This window comes from Eptesicus fuscus, chromosome 14 (genome assembly GCF_027574615.1).
Source record: "Eptesicus fuscus isolate TK198812 chromosome 14, DD_ASM_mEF_20220401, whole genome shotgun sequence".
In the NCBI taxonomy this organism is placed as follows: domain Eukaryota; kingdom Metazoa; phylum Chordata; class Mammalia; order Chiroptera; family Vespertilionidae; genus Eptesicus; species Eptesicus fuscus.
The window spans coordinates 50,261,916-50,279,331 of NC_072486.1; the positions used below are offsets into that span (position 1 = coordinate 50,261,916).

Sequence of the window (17,416 nt, forward strand, 5' to 3'; positions counted from 1 at the left end):
TGTTTATCATTCATTTTAATTGATCTCGGAGAGAAGAAGGGAGAAAGAGAGAGAAACATTGTTCCGTTGTTTCCTGCACTCACTGCACTGGGTATTGAATCTGCAAACTGGGCATGTGCCCTGACTGGCAATCAATCTACCACTTCCTGGTGTATGAGACAATGCTATGCTGGCACCCTGACCCCAAATTCCAGCCTCCAGAACTGAGAAAAATATATTTCTGTTGTTTAAGCCACACCAATTTATATTTTGTTATGGCTTCCTGAGTTGACTAATCCTATATAATAAAAGCCCACGACTGAATGGCAGAATTACCAGAATGACCATGGCCCCTCATCCTGGCTGGCCCTGCCCCCGATCGGCCCCCATTGGAGAGGGCCGACTGGACCCCACCAGTGCACGGATTCATGTACCAGGCCTCTAGTATATTATACAAATGCAAACAAACAAACAAACAAACAAAAAACTTATACAATGAATTCTAATATTTTCTATTCTCTTTAATTTTTAAAAAATTTGTCACAATACACAACATTGAATCCAAGTACCATTAACATGTGACATCACAGTCTGGAATACTTAGTAAGACCAATAATATTTGTCACTTTAATATTTTAAGTCATTTGTGACATTGCAAGGACCCTCTCCCTGAAAGGTTGGCCAGGCTAGGAGAAGAGGGAATGGATATCTTGTCTTCCAGATATCGCATATTTTTTGTAGGCATCCAAAAGGGAAGGGGCATGGTTCATTGGGTGGCCTGGAACACAGACCTACCAGTCCTATTGTCATCAATCAAGTTCCACCATCCTGTAGACAGGATTTGACATGGCAGAGTCAGTACAAACTACATAATAACACCAATCCCACGGTTTAGCAAAGTTAACACTTTTTTAAAAAGTGAAGGGTCATATGGGGTAATAATTATCGAGTTGCATTTACATTAAGTTAAATCTACATTATATTTTATTTTTTAAAAATATGACCAATAAGTTAGAGTACCTAGCTGTTCTCATGTTTTCTTCATCTGGAAAAAAGTTCTAATGAAAATGAGAGAAACACCCTTGAAAAGTAACTCAACACTCTTCTTCAAATTCCTTTGGAAAATGAGTTATTTGAAAAATCTGCAGATACCACATTGAATAAATCTGAGTGAGAGTCCTTGATAGAGAATAAAGACAGAGGTGTCCTTTCCAAGTTACTTTTATGACTAGCCCCAAACCTTAACTACCAGCTAAGAGTTCATACTAATGATTAACCCAGGAACAAAACTCCTCTACAATATTAATTGATCTAATAAAATATTCTTCCTTGGGCTGCTTTTCATGCATTCATTTTATTATCAAGTCAGCAACCAGTCAAGGAGTTATAATTCTTTTTTTTTTTTTGTACCTGTATTCTAGGATGAAGTAATAGATACTATGATGAGACAGCCCTTTGTAATATTGCTTCAGAGAAACTAAAAAGAATTAAAGTTGTAACATATTACAGAAGGTATCAAGGTGAGATTCTAATTTATGGTGTTGGGTGCATGAATTTTAGAGAGATTTAGTATTTTCCTCTGCATTCAGTTTCTCATGGGCTCTCCTAACCTTAATAATAGCCTTCTTACTGAAAGACAACTTTATAATTTGTTCAAATATGAAAACATTATCATCTTAAACCACCATGGCCAAACCTAGTCTTACACATAACATATTATGCAAGTGATAAATACTATATTTGAAAATTGGTATTTTTATAATTATATTGTTAAAGTTAGTTTTATTACTTTCTCTGCTGCAAGGCACTTGCCAAATTAGAAACCTAAAATTGTGATATATTTAATATAGGCTAAGCAAGAAAATTCCTCTAAATTTTATAGATGTAGGCTATAGTTTGTGTGTGTGTGTGTGTGTGTGTGTGTGTGTGTGTGTGTGTGTGTGTGTGTCTGTGTCCCTTTACACTTCGTCCATAATATCCTGAGACAATGCTCAGATAATTTACTCTCCAGTTCTAACATTGGATTTGTTTTCCAACCTCCACCATTACCTTTTGGCAAGCCCATGGCAGGGTTATTTTTAAATTACATTTTCTAATAAACTCGTGGAATAAAGAATGGTTTGTTGACCTACCTCAAAGCAAAGGCCTGAATAGTGTTATTAAATAAAGAGCTATTTTCCCATCTATCTTCAGATCTTTATAACTGATCTCCCTGTGTAATGACTTAACTTTAATTCTCTACTTACTGGTTAGTATGGCCCACAAGAACAGTTGAAATAAATGAAAATTGTTAATATAGGGGAGACATTCTCTGAAAACTCAGGTCTATTCTAAACATAGCATGAATCTGAATAAACCTGAGAACTATCCAGTCATCTGCTCTGTGACATCGTACATCAAGCAGTGACTTCATTCCGCTAACCATCTGGCTCTTCTTTGTTGGATCATCTTTTTTTCAGGAATTTCAATTTATTTGACTACAGGAGAAATGGTCAAAGTTCTTTTGACTGAAGATAACTTTTAGGATGAGAGGAATGTAAATACTCATAAATCTACCACAAATACATTTTTATTCTATTTATCTCTCCATTATTTTCTACATTGATTTTTAAAATCACACACAAAAATTATGAAACACTACTCTGCCTCAAAAACACATAATTTTTCTTCCACTGTCATTATCTATGCGATTTTATTATTTTCTCATACAATTCTTAAAATACTCATTCTATTCTCCATACATTTTCTTACCAAATCAAGAAAAACAATTTAAGAAAAACCTATTATTCCAACCTACAGCTCAAAACAAATAAAGTATGAAGTAGTGGGTATCATACAGTTAACAAAAACATCATTTTATTATGCCTTAGCTCATCATTGGTTACACTGGAGCACTCAAAAGATGTATTTCCAATGCAGAGATCATTTTAGAAAATCATCAGCAGGAAAACTGTAAAATTAGTTTCACCAATTCAATTTTTACCTGTGGGCCAGACTGAATGTCATCTAAAACCAGACTATTTTCCAAAGAGATTTGCTCTCTAAATAATTGGACAGAACCAGTATATCAGCTGAATGTTTGGAGCAGTTACCCAGTGACACAAAATAGAATCAATTTCCAAATTTTGTGGTCACAAAATTCCTAGAAAACTTTTTCTTAAGACCTAAAGGAGAGCATCGAATGCTCACAAAAATCCAACTTTCTCCGGATCTATTTTTGTTTCAACTGTGCCAGTTTCTGGCCACTAATAAGGTAAGTGAGTTCACTGAGCCCACAATTGAGCCCAATTCTCCGCTCATTGTGCAGGTGACTCTACTTCTGGGGTAGACAGACAGGCTTCTCTGGATTTTATTACCTCTGTAGGGTAGTTGGGCAATAAAACACTGTGGAAGCTGAGAGTAGGCTTCATTTGGAAAAATGTATCTATGCCATGGCTGGAAATCCATGGAAGCAGAAAGTAGTGAGCAAAAGGACAAGACTATAAACTCTTCACTTTGACACTTTGCCTATAGGTTATGGTTCCCTTTGAAATGAGTTTTAGGGGTAAATAGGCAGGTTAGGGCATTTTAGGAAAAGAGAGGGTCCATGGGGGAGAACTGCAAAGGTGGGGGCTTGGAGCTGCCAAAAGGCATACATTCACAGAGGGAAAAAAGAGGTGCCAGGATAAGGGGAGAGGAAGACATCCGTTCACAGAAGATAGGGAAAAGCCACAGGGTACGGGGAGAAAGAGGAAACAAACTTTCACAGGGGATAGAGAAATGCAGACAAATGGGAGAAAGAGGAAAACAGGTTTTCACAGGAGATAGAGAATTTTACCACTGAAGGGGGAGAGAAACAGGGGTCACCACGTGGGTTTTAAGCTTTGAAGTTGATATTCTACCAATTGAAAGGCAGCATCAAGAAACAAAGAACTGCCCTAACTGGTTTGGCTCAGTGGATAGAGCCTGGGCCTGCGGACTCAAGGGTCCCAGGTTCGATTCCGGTCAAGGGCATGTACCTTGGTTGCTGGCACATCCCCAGTAGGGAGTGTGCAGGAGGCAGCTGATCGATGTTTCTCTCTCATCGATGTTTCTAACTCTCTATCCCTCTCCCTTCCTCTCTGTAAAAAATCAATAAAATATATTAAAAAAAAAGAAAAGAAACAAAGAACTGCAGCCTTTATAAACCCGAGGAAAAAGGAGCTTAGTGGGTTACCCCCTTTGGGACCCCCTCCCTACGGGGGAGTCTGTACTTGTTTCCAATAAATTTCCACCTTTTCATATACTACCTTGTCTGTGGCTTCATTCTTCAAATCAAACTGGACAAGAACCCAGGAAAGAAATCACCCTTGCATCCTGCTCAGGAAACAACCACTCGACTCACCTTGAATTAGGAAAGAACAGACTGATTATACAAAGCTTAACAAAGATATGATGCCTAGAGTCCAATTCTGGCAGTTAGATTGTTGTAACTTTAATTGTTTGAAAACATCTTTAAATAGGATTGCTGGGTTTCAGTGAGCAGAGACCCAGGGTCAGGTGTATCACTATGACACTCTCTAGAGAAGCCTGCCTCACTCCCCGTCCTCCAACATACTCACTGTGAAGGAAGGAGGTTGTTGCAAGACTAGAAATATGGGTTGATAATGCTGTAGTTATCAAACAAATCATCCTGAACTATAAAATCATCATGCTAATTATGTAAACTATTTGCATGAATACTCATTTCACTGTATTAAGTCCAAACTTTTCAACTTTGCTCACTCCTTTCTATAACCTGGGGGACTCTGGAGAAAATGACTTGGATTGAGGCCTACCACATTTACTATTATAATAAAAACGACTTCCATTTATTTAGCACTTAAATATCTCTGGTGTCATATTAAGCAGTTTATATTATCCCATTTAATTCTCAAAATAGTATTAAGAGGTTAAAGTAATTATCCCATTTGCTGCTGAGAAAACTGAGGCATACAGTTTCTCAAAGTCCTGAAGCAGAGATTTAAATATAGAATTGTCTAATCCTAAATCCTCTCTTTTTATTTATTTTATTATTTTTTAATAATCTGTATTGTTGTAAGTATTACATATATCCCCTTTCCCCCCCACTTGGCCCTTTCTAGCCTGCCCCCACTCCCTGCTCCAGGCCTTTGCCACCTTATTGTCTGATTATTCCCATTTAGAAGTGAACAATTCTGAGTCTTAAAGATATTACATAATTTTTTAAAAATTGTTTTTGATTTTTAACATTTTAATACAGATCAGTCTGTCAGGTTCATTTCCGCTCCTTCACCGCCAAACCTGGGGGCAGGGACTGCTTCAGCTTCTCAGCCTTCTCTTTGTCTGTGATGACCGAGGTATAAAGGTATCTGCTGCACCGGACTTTGAACTTCACATTATCCTCATTTTTCTTGATCTTGACAGATTTGGCATCATTTCTCCTGACTGTGAACTGGAAGTCCTTGATTTCCTCAATTTTGCGAGGCATGGCTACCAGGCATGTGGTCAGCAAAGTGGCAAGAAGCAAAGAGGCAAAAAAAAAAAAAAAAAAGAACTACATAATTTTTTTTAAAAATTACAAGCTAGGACGTTTCATGATCAGGGACTTAAATCAAATAATTTTAATTTTTGTTGCAGAAGTCTTTCTTCCACATATTATCGATTCCCTGAAAGGCTGTTGAGACTGGTAGCTCATCAGTCCCTGCTCTAAAGGGTCTCAGTAAGCTGTGATTTTAGAGGACTTGCACGTTTTTCCATAATATTGCTGTTCCTTCCTTAGGGAGTAAGGTGTCAATTATTTTATATTTTGCCACTCTGTCTTTATATAGCAGATCCTATCATCCCTCCTTTTAAATTCCTGCTACCAATTTGCTGTGGGTTTGAAATCCAATCGTTAAACGTTTAAAATAAGACTCTGCTGGTTGTGAGAGGTCATTTAAAAGTAATGCATATGAGCTTGCATTTTATAGATATTTGGTTGCTCTTTATAATTTTTTCTGACTGAAAATCAACTCATGCTCATTATTTAAACAATAACAAAATGTAGAAGGTTTAAATGTGAAGAGCAAATACACCATCTTTCATCTCAGCAGCCAGACAACAGCTCAATATTTTAGTGTATTTTCTACTGTATGTGTCTAATATTATTACTATTAGTGTGATTATCTTTAGTGTTATTTTTTAAAATGAAACAGCTTGTATCCTGCTTTTTTTTACTTAGCATTTAAATTGAAATATTTTCTCATGTCAATAAATAATTTTCAAACACAAGAATTTTAATTTTCATATAAACTTTATGGTAGAAATATGCCATAGTTTATTAAGCTATTTTCCTCTGTTCCACATAATGTTTCTATTACTTTCTTTTTTGGCTATAATTCTATGAAAATCATTTTTGTCCAATCAAAACTGAAACTTTGATTTCTAGTTGTGATTTCAAGGTCTAACTTTCTCAAAAATTAGGCACTAGATATATATAGCCAAATTCTTTTATCAACCATTACATAAATTTATAGTCACACCAAAATTAAATACTTTAATTATTTTAATTACTTAATCTATCTCTTATAATGCTTTTTCATACTCATGAAGGTTTTACTGGCTCTATTCTAAATATTTGAGTTTGAAATTAAGTGTTACTTAAAAAGTGAGGTATTACTACAAACTAAGGATGCAAGGTTTTCATTCCACTATTAATTTTCATTATTCTTAAAATTCAATTTTATTTTTAATAATTATAAGTGATATTATGGATTCACACAAATACACAAAGGCCTGTACTTTGAGCTGCCTTTATAGCATTTGAGGGCTGGCATACAGAGATAGCTCCCCTCTTTCTGATTCCTCCCTAGTTCTAAAACAGCTGTCTGATACTAAGTTACAATTGATTTCTGTGCCACAGTGTGAACTTTATTTATCCATATTGTTAATGACTCTGTTGGAAGAAAAAAAGACTATTATAAAGCATAATCATTTGGGGGACTTAAAATAAACCCTAAGAAAAAGTCAACAAACATGCACATTGCTCAAACTATGTATTAGGATCTGTCTCAGGTTGTTCAGGCTACTATAACAAAATAGCGTAGATTGGGTAGCTGATTAACCATCACAATTTATTTCTCACAGTTCTGGAGGCTGGGAAGTCCAAGATCAAGGTGCCAGCATGATCACATTCTGGTGAAGTCCCTCTTCCTGGTGGCAGGTGGCCAACTTCTCACTGCAATGTTTCTGCCACAACTATTATGTGTGGATTTATTAATCCCTCTTCTTCATCCCTAACCAGTTATCGCACTAGTATTAAACCCTAGCTTAACATTCAAATTACTGCCACAGCATACATATTCAATTAGGAACAGGAATTGCCACCTCACACTGGAGATACTCATTTCCTCTTAGAGGATTCGTTCCCCCAGGCTGAGACAGATCCGGCTCCATGTGTAAGGAGGCTTTATTCTTATGATCTGGTCTCATCACTTATTCTACCCAAATCCTGATTCCAAGTGAATCCAGTGAAGAAATAGCAAGAACACTATCACAACAAAACAACCGTTCACTCTTTAGATCTATAAATTACAAGACCTGTATTCTTAAGCACATTCATGTTTTATACTCTCACATACATACTTCTCTTTTAAGTGATTCTTTTTCTTTATCTCTCTCTTCCCTTTGAACTTATGCACATTTTCTTGCTTCCTGTAACAGAGATATACAACTCCCCAGTCCTATAACATCCCCATGGTTAAAGTAGAGAATCTTAGAACTTCTTACTTCTTATGTTGAACTTCTTATAGGTTAGAGAAACTTAGAACTTCTTATATTAGCTAACTCTTACATAAATATAATATTAGTAAGTTGCAAGCACTTTTCTATGGAACATTATGAAGGAAGCCTATAAATAAATGCCTTTTTCATACTTGTCCTGAGTGAGGACAGACTGTGTATCTGTGTGTGTGTGTGTGTGTGTGTGTGTGTGTGTGTGTGTGTACACACCTACACATACTTTGCTGGAGGTCAGAGCCTCTGCTTTGAAGGCTCAGATCTCCTCAGCCACTCTTCCATGCTCCCCAGTTAAGCGTGGTGAGTACGCCACAATAACCAGATTCTAGCATTCTAAGATAAATGTTTAAATGCTTCTTAGATGCTGCAAATAGATGCTTATTTCAATGATGTCAATAATAAACAATGTGTGAAAAAATGTTTAAGAACCGGTGCTCGTCTGAGTGTGGCTTTCTCCTGGCTCACTTATAAAGGTTGCCTGTTTGAGGTATTTTATTTATTTTAAGCCAAAAAAAAGGAAGAAGAAGAAAGGCTATGCTACTTTGACAGTCTTTGGTGTTGTGGCCTGGACAAATGTGTGGCAGCCTTCAATTTGATCCAAGTACTTCTGCTTTGATTTTCAATCCCATCTCTAAAAATAATTACCGTATTTTGCTATTGGTCTTACACTGACTAATTTTTATATAGCATATTGATTTCTAATTTTGTTCCTGGCAGTTCATCATTCAATTTTCAAGACACATCATTCTTTCTGTGAATTGCAGTTCCACATTATCCATCTTGAGCCTTTCTTCTAAGCAATGTTACCTCCCTTCTTCCTATGGCAAGCCAACTTCCCTCCCTAAGGATTTATCTTCTTTAAAAATGCATATTTCTTCATGTTTTTGTTGTTGTTGTTGTTGTTAATGAGGTATTAAACTTTATTACAAGGCACATAGAAGGCACATACAAGGCACATGATTTACGAACTTAATTTTTGAGGAAGTGGGAACAAGTTACTCACCTAACCTTAGTACTGCACTAATGATGTAAGGTGTGTGCTGGGGCTGACCAGCAGACCTTGAGTGACAGATGAATGATTACTCTGACACAAGTTTCTGTGAAAGAGAGGGCTAAGGGACTGCCTGGCTGAATGAACCAAACAGCCCCGTTCACCTGCCTCCTTAGGCTCTTATTGTAGCAACAGCTTGAACTAAAATTAACCTCTAGACATGATCAGCAGGGTAAGCATCCTTGAGAAGACACATGCATATGCAGTCTCCTTTAAACAAGGACGTTTTGAAGTCTAAACATAAAGATTCCAGTAAAATACCCAGGGACTCAGACTTGTTTGGAAAAGTCAACACAGGATCTGCCTCCTTTGGCAAGAATCCCCTAGAGGCCTCCGACCTTCCAGAGAGTCCTCCTTAGAGACTTTCCAACCAAGTCCCATGCTTCCCTATAGGTGTGTATTCTATGAAGGAGCCAAAATCAGAGGCCCACACTCCATTTTCATGGGTGTTCCTCTTCCTAGATCACATATGGATTTGTATTAGCACTGTGACATCTGCTTCTCTTAAATGAGAAGGAAAGGAAGAAGTGATAAATATTTTGAACCAAACACAGACGAAGCAGGGTCAGAAACATAGATAGATCACTGGTATTTTTTTTTAATATATTTTATTGATTTTTTACAGAGAGGAAGGGAGAGGGATAGAGAGTTAGAAACATCGATGAGAGAGAAACATCGATCAGCTGCCTCTTGCACACCCCCTACTGGGGATGTGCCCGCAACCAAGGTAGATGCCCTTGACCGGAATCGAACCTGGGACCCTTGAGTCCGCAGGCCGACGCTCTATCCACTGAGCCAAACCGGTTAGGGCGATCACTGGTATTTTTAAAGATTAAGCATCTGTTACAATTTTTCTTGGTTTACATGAGGCTGAAGCAGGATTTGATTGTCAGCTGGCTCTTCAGGCCAAAAGAAGGCTTTCCTCAGGGTCTGGTGGGGAGAGAAAAGGGAGAAAGCAGGACTTGTACATTTTAAGGAATATTTCCAACTCTCACTTAAGCTGAGTCAGCAGAATCCTACAGCTCTCCTCACCTGGACTCTTCCTGCCTTTATACGCCATTGTGCACATCACTCCCACAATAATCTTTTGAAGTCACTCCCCTGCTCAGGAACTTGTAATGGATGAGAATAATAGTATTAATGGCTCACATTAGCAGAGAGTCTTTCCATTTACCGAGTGCTCTCACATGTATCATCTCATTTCCTCCCAACAACAATCTCTGAGTACTTAGTAGATCTGGTCTAAAGTCCTTATCCTTAGCACAGCTTTAACACTTTCTTGACTAGTTAGCTGTTTTCTCTTACTTCTCCCAAAGGAAGTTGTCAGCCTTTTCTTTACTCCCAGACAGTAACTGTTTTCGCCTTTAAGGATTGCCTCTTGCACCCTGGCCGGGTAGCTCAGTTGGTTAGAATGTCATACCTATATACCAAGGTTTTGGGTTCAATCTCTAGTCAGGTTACATACAACAAGAAACCCAGGAATGCATAAATAAGTGTAACAACAAATCTCCCTTCCTCTCTCTGTCTCTAAATCAATGTTTTAAAAAAGAATTCCCATTTGCATTTGCCCCTGCTCTGTGCCTGCAAATGCTCCAGCCTCCTCTTGCCTCCTTGTGAAAGCCAGGAGGAGATGCCAGCTGGTGGGGGCACCCTGGTTTCTGAGGACAGTGCCATAGATTATCCACCATTTCTGGCCTTGCTTCACCCACTTCTCACATGAACATACTCTACAGTTTCTACTCACTCCCATGGGATGACCCTTTGTTAGTGAAGTTATGTTTGGCATAGAAGTTCGAATCCTGACCCTCATCTTCATGTCATATTATTTTGGGCTCAGTTTGCCTGCAGATTCAAATTGAGCATTGATTTTACCCACAATAAACTCCTCCCTCAACCACTCTACATAGCTCTGAAAAGTTCTTGCTAGAATTCCATTATTAGAAAATATGACATGCCCATTAACTTTATAGAAAATTCTGCAGAAGTACTTTTGCAGGTTTATTTTGTATTAACTTCACTTTCTTTCTGGAGCAGCCTTAAAATCATCATCAAGGTATCATCTATGCTCTTAGCCCTGACAGTCTGATGGGGGTAGGAGTTAAGTCAAGCCAACTTTCTTAACCTCTGTAAACGTCAACATCTGTATAAAGATGCCTCGTTTCTGTCTCTCTGGTAGCCGGATGGTAGGTCAGATGAAAGCCAATGTCAAGATTTCTTTTCTCTATAAGAACTTAGCTTCCGTATTCACTTCTGGGACCTGTCAAAGTTCAGGAACAGCTGAAGTCACTGAAGTAGCAATTAGGAAAAGTACATTGTGCACACACCAGAAAGACAGTGTGCAAACTGGGAGCACTCAAACCAAAACATGGAATGAGGCTCCGGGGTAATTGTTATAAAGAAGCGTATAAAGCAGTAACTGTATATTCTTTATAGTGATTGGTTATATCATCAGGATCTTCTTAAATGATAGAGAATCGGTCAATGGTTTCCTCATATCAACCTTGGGAAACAGTGAGTTTTGCTTATACTTTCCAGAGGCATAAGCAAGAAATGACCCAGGTCATTTGTAAAATAAACTAAGTTAAGCTTTGCTTGTATGATTTAGCCAGTTTCGTCTGCCCAGGAGGTTTTCAAGGCTGGTCTCCCTTTGCATTTTATTTTAACAGAGCTTTCAGACCTTTATGAAGTGATCTGTAATAGGATTGTACTTTTCTCTGATTATTCAAATCATGTGTTAAAAGTTCATAAAAATAAATGTCTAATGACGTTAAAAAAAATACTCATCATCTCAGTGTTTCTATGTGGAAAAGACTTTTATTTTTTATTTTTTTTCCTGTTTATTTGTCTTTCTCTTCACCAGCTCTTGGTTTTCCATTTTAAAGTCTCTCTTTTCCTCTTCTCTATTTTTCACTTTCTCTCTCCTCCTTTCTTTTCCCTTCCTCTATTTTCACACTCATTTATTCATTCCAGTAATTAGAATTTGTCAGGTAATTTTACCATAATGTAGTCAGATCTTAACACCAAAGCACTCTCTCCCATTTCTTAAGACTGAATGGAAAAGCTCTGGATAATAAAATATGAATGTGTGTGTTTTTTTTTTACCAAGACGCCACCCTCAATTCAGCAACAAACCCAACCAGCAACAGCAATTTTGGGGAGCTTGGCAGAATTTAGAGTCACCTGTCAGGAGAAAGACTTCTTTAAAATGTACCTCTGTCCTCCCACCAACATGTCCTTCTCTCTATTTCTACTCCCTGCTCTCTTTGCTGTGATCTTTGCTGATCACCCTGCTCTACTGTTGTTGCCCATTATTCGGTGGAGGACCTGTCCTGTCAACCCCATACTGTCATAACATAGCACAGAAAAACAAACAAACAAAACAAACAAAACAAACAAACAAACAAACAAAAACAATGAGCAACCATCATTACCAAAAAAATCTAGCATAATTTCAATCCATGGAGATCTATAATCCCGCTCTTCCAATCCCTTCTTCATTCTAATTTTATGATTCCTTTTACATCCTAAAAACAAGCATATCCACATCTTTCCTAACCTACATCAATGTTGACCAATGCCTCTTAATCTCAGCTTCACCTTTATTAGCCTTGGTGTCTTACCTGGGGCTGTGACCTAGACAGGATCCTGAGGGTAACTGAGTTCCCAATCACCGACCCCTTTCCAGGCTGAGGATGCTGATCTGTGCATTTACCATGAAACTGAGCACCAGAAAATCAAGATGCACTCAAGAGCACTGCTTGGGCATCAAACATAACCTTTTCTACCCCCACTATATAACAATAGCCCAATCACCTCCTGATAATCAGGATCAGTAACACTGCCAAGTTGGGACTCCTTTCTTTCCTGATATTCCCTGGGAACTTGGGAGTGCCCAGGCAGCAGGTGAAGAAGATGGTGTTCTACCACTTTCTGGTTCCTCTGGTTTATGATGAAAAATCACCAGCAATTCTAATTGTTTTCTTTTTATAGGTAAGCTATTATTTCTCTCATTGCTTTTGAGAGTTTGGTGAAGTGTCCATTTTCTAATTGGATATTTTGTTTTATTGGTGAGTTTTGAGAATATTTTATATATTCTATATTGTGTGTTTTTTTATTTTTAGTTTATGGAAGTTTGACTATACGGTATCTTTTTATGAATTTCTTTGATTGATCCTATTGGGAATTTACTAAGCTTCTTGAATATTTAAGTTTATGTCTCTTGATTATTAGGGGATATTTATAGCCATTATTTCTTTCAGTATTTTTCAGTCCCCTTTTCAACTTTCCTTCCAGACTCTAATGACATGAATGTAAGAAATTTTTGTATATTTCCTTAGGTCCCTTAGGATCTGTTTGGGTCCTTAAAAAAATCTATCTTCTCTGCTATTAAGTTTGGGCAGTTTATCATGATTTTACTTATATATGGAATCTAAAAAACAAAATAAGCAAACAAAGCAAAAACAGACTCATAGACACAGAAAGCAGACTGGGGGTTGCCAGAGAGGAGGAGATTTGGGGGACTGGGTAGAAGAGGTGAAGGGATTAAGAAGTACAAATTAGTAGTTACAGAATAGTCAAGGGGATATAAATTAAAGCACAGGAAATATAATTAATAACATTGCAATAACTATGTATGGTTCCAGGTGGGTACTGGAAATATTGAGGGAACACTTAGTAAAGTATATGGTTGTCTAACCACTATGATATACACCTGAAACTAATACATAGTAATATTGAAAGTAAACTGGAATTGAAAAAAAAAAAAAAAGATTGGATAGTTTCTTTTGTACTGATTTTTTTTTCTTTTGACTTCTATTCTGCTTCTGATCCATTGAATTTTTTATTTCAGTTATTGCATATTTTATTTACAAAATTTTCATTTAGTTGTTTTTATATCTTCTGCTTTCTTTGCAGTGATTTTCTATTTATTTGTCAAGATTTTATGTTTCTTCATTTGGTTAGAACATGCTTGTTAATATCTCGCTGATAAATCTTTTACTAGCTGCTTTAAATTTTTTGGCAGATAAGTTTAATATCTATGTCATCTCAATGTTGACATCTATTGACTGTCTTTTTCCATTCAAGCTGAGCTGTTCCTGGTTCTTGGTATGATGAGTGATTTTAAACAGGACATTTTGGGAATTATGTTATGAGACTGGAGCTTATTTAAAGTATCTATTCTTATCTGGCTTCTTTTGACACTGCTCTGGTTGGAAGAAGGGTCATGCCATCTACTTACTGCCAGATGGAGGTAGAAGTCTAGGTTCCCCCCTGGCCTCTGATGACACCACAGGGGCGTGAAGGGGGAGGGGCTGCCCTTATCATCAGACTGGGGTGAAAATGAAAGTCCTGACTCTGGACTTGGCCTCTTCTGACACTAACCCAATGGGCAAGAGAAGGGGTGACTCATTCTGATGCTTAAGGGTGAGCAGACCCTTCATGAATGAGGGAATTCTCTGCCTCCTACTAGTGGAACACAGGTTTTGAAACATTTATAAATCTAAGGTAGCCCCATTTCTTTCTGAAGTTTAACTTATACAAATGTGTGCACCCTAGCTAATTTTTTAATATTCCCAGCTTCTAAATATGTTATGTGTTTGTTTGCTTTTGCTTTTTCAGTAAGTCCATGAAGATAGGTAAAAGAAATGACCACAGGTTTTAAAAGATGAATATGGCATGAGGATGACTCTTTACTGTTGTAAGTGTCAGTATCCAGAAATAACATTACTGACTCAGCAATTTTTCTCAGAAAAGACAATAATGGGGCATGAGAGAGACACAATTATGACAGTAGCATGTAATGTACTTACCTCTTCTTCATTAAATTATATATTCTTATATAACATTATCCTTGTTTATCAATTGAGATGAAAACAATGCCAATATTTAAAAGGTATGAAAATATTTTATCTTATTTGTTAAAATATAAAGAGAATACATTCCACATAGGACACACTCAAATTGCCACATCAGGGCAATGAGAAAATAATCCAGTATCAAAACATGTGCTTGAGAAGCATGAGCAGACTAAATAATCAGTTAGCATACCTGAATCCTAGTCTCCATGGTCTCCGTCTTCCTCTAAGCAGTGTGATGACATTGTTAAACCTGTTTCTTGATCCATAAATGAAGAGCTTAGATTAAGGGAGCCAATGCTTATACAACTCTAATATTTTATACTTCAAAGAAAGGATAAAATGATTATATTTAAATATGTCAGTGAAGCTTACCTCCAACTACGTCCCTGTGGAATGCAGAGTTAGACCTTGTTTTCAGACTAATATAATGTTTTGTACTGTAGTGGTGAGGGCCATTTGCTTCATTCTTTTATCAGTTCCTTTCGTGATTGTATCAGGTTTCTCTAGAGAAACGAACAATAAGTGACAGATAAATAGATAGGAAGATGATAGATAGATAGGTAGATAGGTAGGTAGATAGATAAATAGATAGATAGGTAGGTAGATAGATTATAAATAGAACTGGCTCACATGATTGTGGGGACTGGCAAGACAAAATCCAGAAGGCAGGCAGGTGGCTGGTAGACCAGAAACTCAGACAGGGTTTCTATGTTACAGTCTTGAGGCAGAACTGCTTTTTCTGGAAATCTCTTAGAGCCTTCAGCTGACTGGATGAGGCTCACCTACATTATCAAGGGTAAACTTCTTTATTTAAAGTCAATTGATTGTAAGTGTTAAATCATATGTACAAAATGTCTTCACAGCAAAATTAGAACAGTATCTGACCAAAGAAGTGGGCACCATAGCCTAGCCACGTTGACACACAGAATTAACCAGAGATGGTGTGTAGTAAATATATACCTACTAGGGGCCCAGTGCATGAATTCATGCACCTTGTAAGGAACTGTGGGCCACAAGACTGCGGTGGGCACAGGGGCGGATCTTGGCCCATCATCCACGCCCTTGCCTGACCCCTCCCACCATGGCCCTGGTCCCCTGTCTGCCAGCAGCACCCCTCCCACTGCCGTTGCTCCCACATGCTGATGGCACTGGCCCCACTCGCACCAGCTGAGTGATTGGGGCCAGTGCCAGCAGCAGATTCGAGTGGCAGCTGCTGCCCTGATCACCCCTCAGGAGCAGGGGGAGGTGGAGAAGCCCTGAGAGGCGATCAGGGCCAGCTCCAGGAGCCGGCAGTGGGTGCAAGTGGGGCCAGCACTGGCAGCAGGTGCAAGCACCGGGTGGGACCATGGCACATGGGAGCAAAGAATTTTCAGTAACCACCTGAGGCTCGCCCCAATGACAGCGACTGGCACACCACCTTGATCTGGCACCCCCACTCACCTGCTCCACAATCCCGCTGCAGCCAACGCCTGCCATGTTCCGTGCTCTGCTGCCTGTTGCCAACACCCGCCATGTTCTGTGCACGCCCCCTGGTGGTCAGCGCACATAATAGTGACTGGTTGTTCAGTTGTTCTGTCATTTGGTCTATTTGCATATTAGGGTTTTATATATATATATATATATATAAAACCCTAATATGCAAATAGAGGTGGGAGGGGTCAGGCAAGGGCTCGGAGAGAGAGAGAGAGAGAGAGAGAGAGAGAGAGAGAGAGAGAGAGAGAGAGAGAGATTATTTAGCACCTACAATGAATCAGGATTATTCTTGGTGCTTTGAATAAGAAGTCAGCTGTAATCCTCAACACTATCTTACAAATTACCTGTGGTTACTTTCACTTGAGGCATGAGGAAATTGATTCTCTGGGGGAAAAAAGCCAAATATCATAAAGTAATGGTACAGTCAGGATTGAAACTCAGGTTTAGTTGACTATGAAATATGACAAAATAAACACTGTGAGAAAAGTCAGAAAATTCAGATTCATATACTTCTACACTAGCTTTTAAACTTGAGGCATGTAACAGTCTTCATATATATAAAGAAGAGCTTGAATTGGATGTTCTCTAAAAATATTCTGTGATTCTATTTTGGCACTGGATACGTGTCTTTCATTTAGAATACATTATTGCCTTTGAAAGGGTAGACATTTCATTGGTGTTTGGGTTGGACTGTTCTCTTGAGCCATATAATGATTTTGTGCTGGTTGATTATTCCATTACAACAGAGAAGAGACAAACCATTATGAAGAAATATGAATCTATACCTTGGAAGAAAATACGGTGATTTTGTTTTGCCTATCAGCATTCCCATCTGTACTTACATTGCAATAAAACAAAAAACAATTGAATGAATAGGGAACCACAGGAACTGAAGCAAACAGTGAAGATGGCTGATGCCAGGCAATGAATTTTGCAGACCTTCACTCAACACTAATTTTCTCCCTAGGTGGCTTGGCCCAGGTTCTACTTACCTCAGAAACAGAAAGGAAGTTTTTAACACTATTACCTCCTGCTAAGCTCATGTCGTTATGCAGGAGCAGGCTGGGTTCTTTTTGTCTCATTCATCAACTCCAACACTGTCATCTAAGTTCCCTTTGCAGAATCTTTATTACTGCCGATGATGTCAGAGAAAAGGAACATAGCTTGATTAATAGTTTGCAGGTGCAATTTACAACACTGGCAGCTAAAAATGATCTTTTGATTTAGAAACTGAGAACATTCAAGAGAAAAGTCACACCTTTGCTCAGAACTTTGATTTTCAGAGGTTTAACAAATCAGC

General features: G+C 38.1%; 1 protein-coding gene and 1 long non-coding RNA gene across 3 annotated transcripts; both read right to left on the minus strand.

Annotated features, from left to right (window-relative positions):
• Positions 1-5,233: 5,233 nt before the first annotated feature.
• LOC103297294 (60S ribosomal protein L38-like) lies at positions 5,234-5,446 on the minus strand. The gene has a single exon (XM_054726515.1). The coding sequence runs from the start codon at positions 5,444-5,446 to the stop codon at positions 5,234-5,236; it is 213 nt and encodes a 70-aa protein (XP_054582490.1).
• A 4,398-nt stretch (positions 5,447-9,844) lies between these two features.
• LOC129151374 (uncharacterized) lies at positions 9,845-15,336 on the minus strand. Of its 2 annotated transcripts, none has more exons than XR_008558062.1 (4): positions 15,274-15,336; positions 15,016-15,146; positions 14,834-14,899; positions 9,845-9,897 (listed from the first exon to the last, which is right to left on the minus strand). It is a non-coding gene; the product is annotated as an uncharacterized LOC129151374 (long non-coding RNA). The 2 variants fall into 2 exon arrangements; XR_008558063.1 differs by lacking the exon at positions 9,845-9,897 and adding an exon at positions 11,000-11,042.
• Positions 15,337-17,416: the final 2,080 nt, after the last annotated feature.

Bases quoted from the DNA above. Each gene is read 5' to 3' on its own strand.
- LOC103297294 (XM_054726515.1), bottom strand. From the start codon at position 5,446: ATGCCTCGCAAAATTGAGGAAATCAAGGACTTCCAGTTCACAGTCAGG.